Genomic DNA, 897 nt, shown 5'->3' on the forward strand with positions numbered 1-897 from the left:
ATTACATGTATTCGGATGTTTTACAGTTTTACCGCTGGAGTTGACAAAAATCAAAATACAGGAACTGTAAAACGGTATTTTACAGTCTGATTATACAGTCGCACCGGTGGGGATGCCCTAAGGGACAAGTGACATGGACCAGCCCATGGTCTCGTAGTTGGCCAATGCTGCTTTGAGCTGTGCGTCAGACGGGCGTTATCGTGCTTTAGCTTGATGGTGCGGTCGTCGTGAGGCAGCACCTTGTCCAGCAAAAAGGTACGATACACGTCCTTCGTCACAGTGATTGACCCTGTCGCTTGGCGACCGCAAGGACCAGGCGAATCGTAGACATGTGGCAATTGTACTTGTCCACCTGCACCTGACTGGATCCTCTCGGTAGTCGGGCCATGTAGCTGCCGTTGCTGTGAAGCAAGACTTCGCGAAGGATGGCCTCGCGCTCGTCGTCGGTGAGGTTGCGCCTTTTGGTTGTCATTTGCGAATATTTGTATTAGGAAGTGTATGTTTTATATGTAAATTTGTATGCAACTTTGGAGTAATGGCTTCACCTCTTGAGATTTACCGCTCATCATCACATTACCAAAGATCCTCTTGGTTTGCTCTTCTAATGATCCAATCACAATACAGTAGCGTGTTTCAATTTCAGGTAGGCGACACCATGTTTGCAATTTACCTTCAGAATACCAAGACTTGTCATATACACCCTCCTGAAACTCGCGCACTTGTTTTGAAACGTAGGGAGTACTATTAATAGTACTATATATATCATCAGTTTTTCAGAATTCAGCCAATCATTTTCATTATCACTGGTGATGCGATTACAGCTATGTAGCGTTGTCGGGGTAGGTACAGTGTCTAGCCAATTCGTACCCCAACCACGTCTGAGTTGATAGTCTAATG

General features: G+C 45.6%; 1 protein-coding gene across 1 annotated transcript; it reads right to left on the bottom strand.

The window, feature by feature from the left end:
• Nucleotides 1-274: 274 nt before the first annotated feature.
• H257_13160 (hypothetical protein) lies at nucleotides 275-472 on the bottom strand (the record flags this gene model as incomplete). The annotated part of the gene is made up of 1 exon (XM_009840619.1): nucleotides 275-472. One exon carries the CDS (start codon nucleotides 470-472, stop codon nucleotides 275-277), a length of 198 nt encoding a protein of 65 aa, XP_009838921.1.
• Between the last annotated feature and the right edge of the window lie 425 nt (nucleotides 473-897).

Source organism: Aphanomyces astaci (assembly GCF_000520075.1).
Source record: "Aphanomyces astaci strain APO3 unplaced genomic scaffold supercont1.45, whole genome shotgun sequence".
NCBI classification, from domain to species: domain Eukaryota; phylum Oomycota; class Saprolegniomycetes; order Saprolegniales; family Verrucalvaceae; genus Aphanomyces; species Aphanomyces astaci.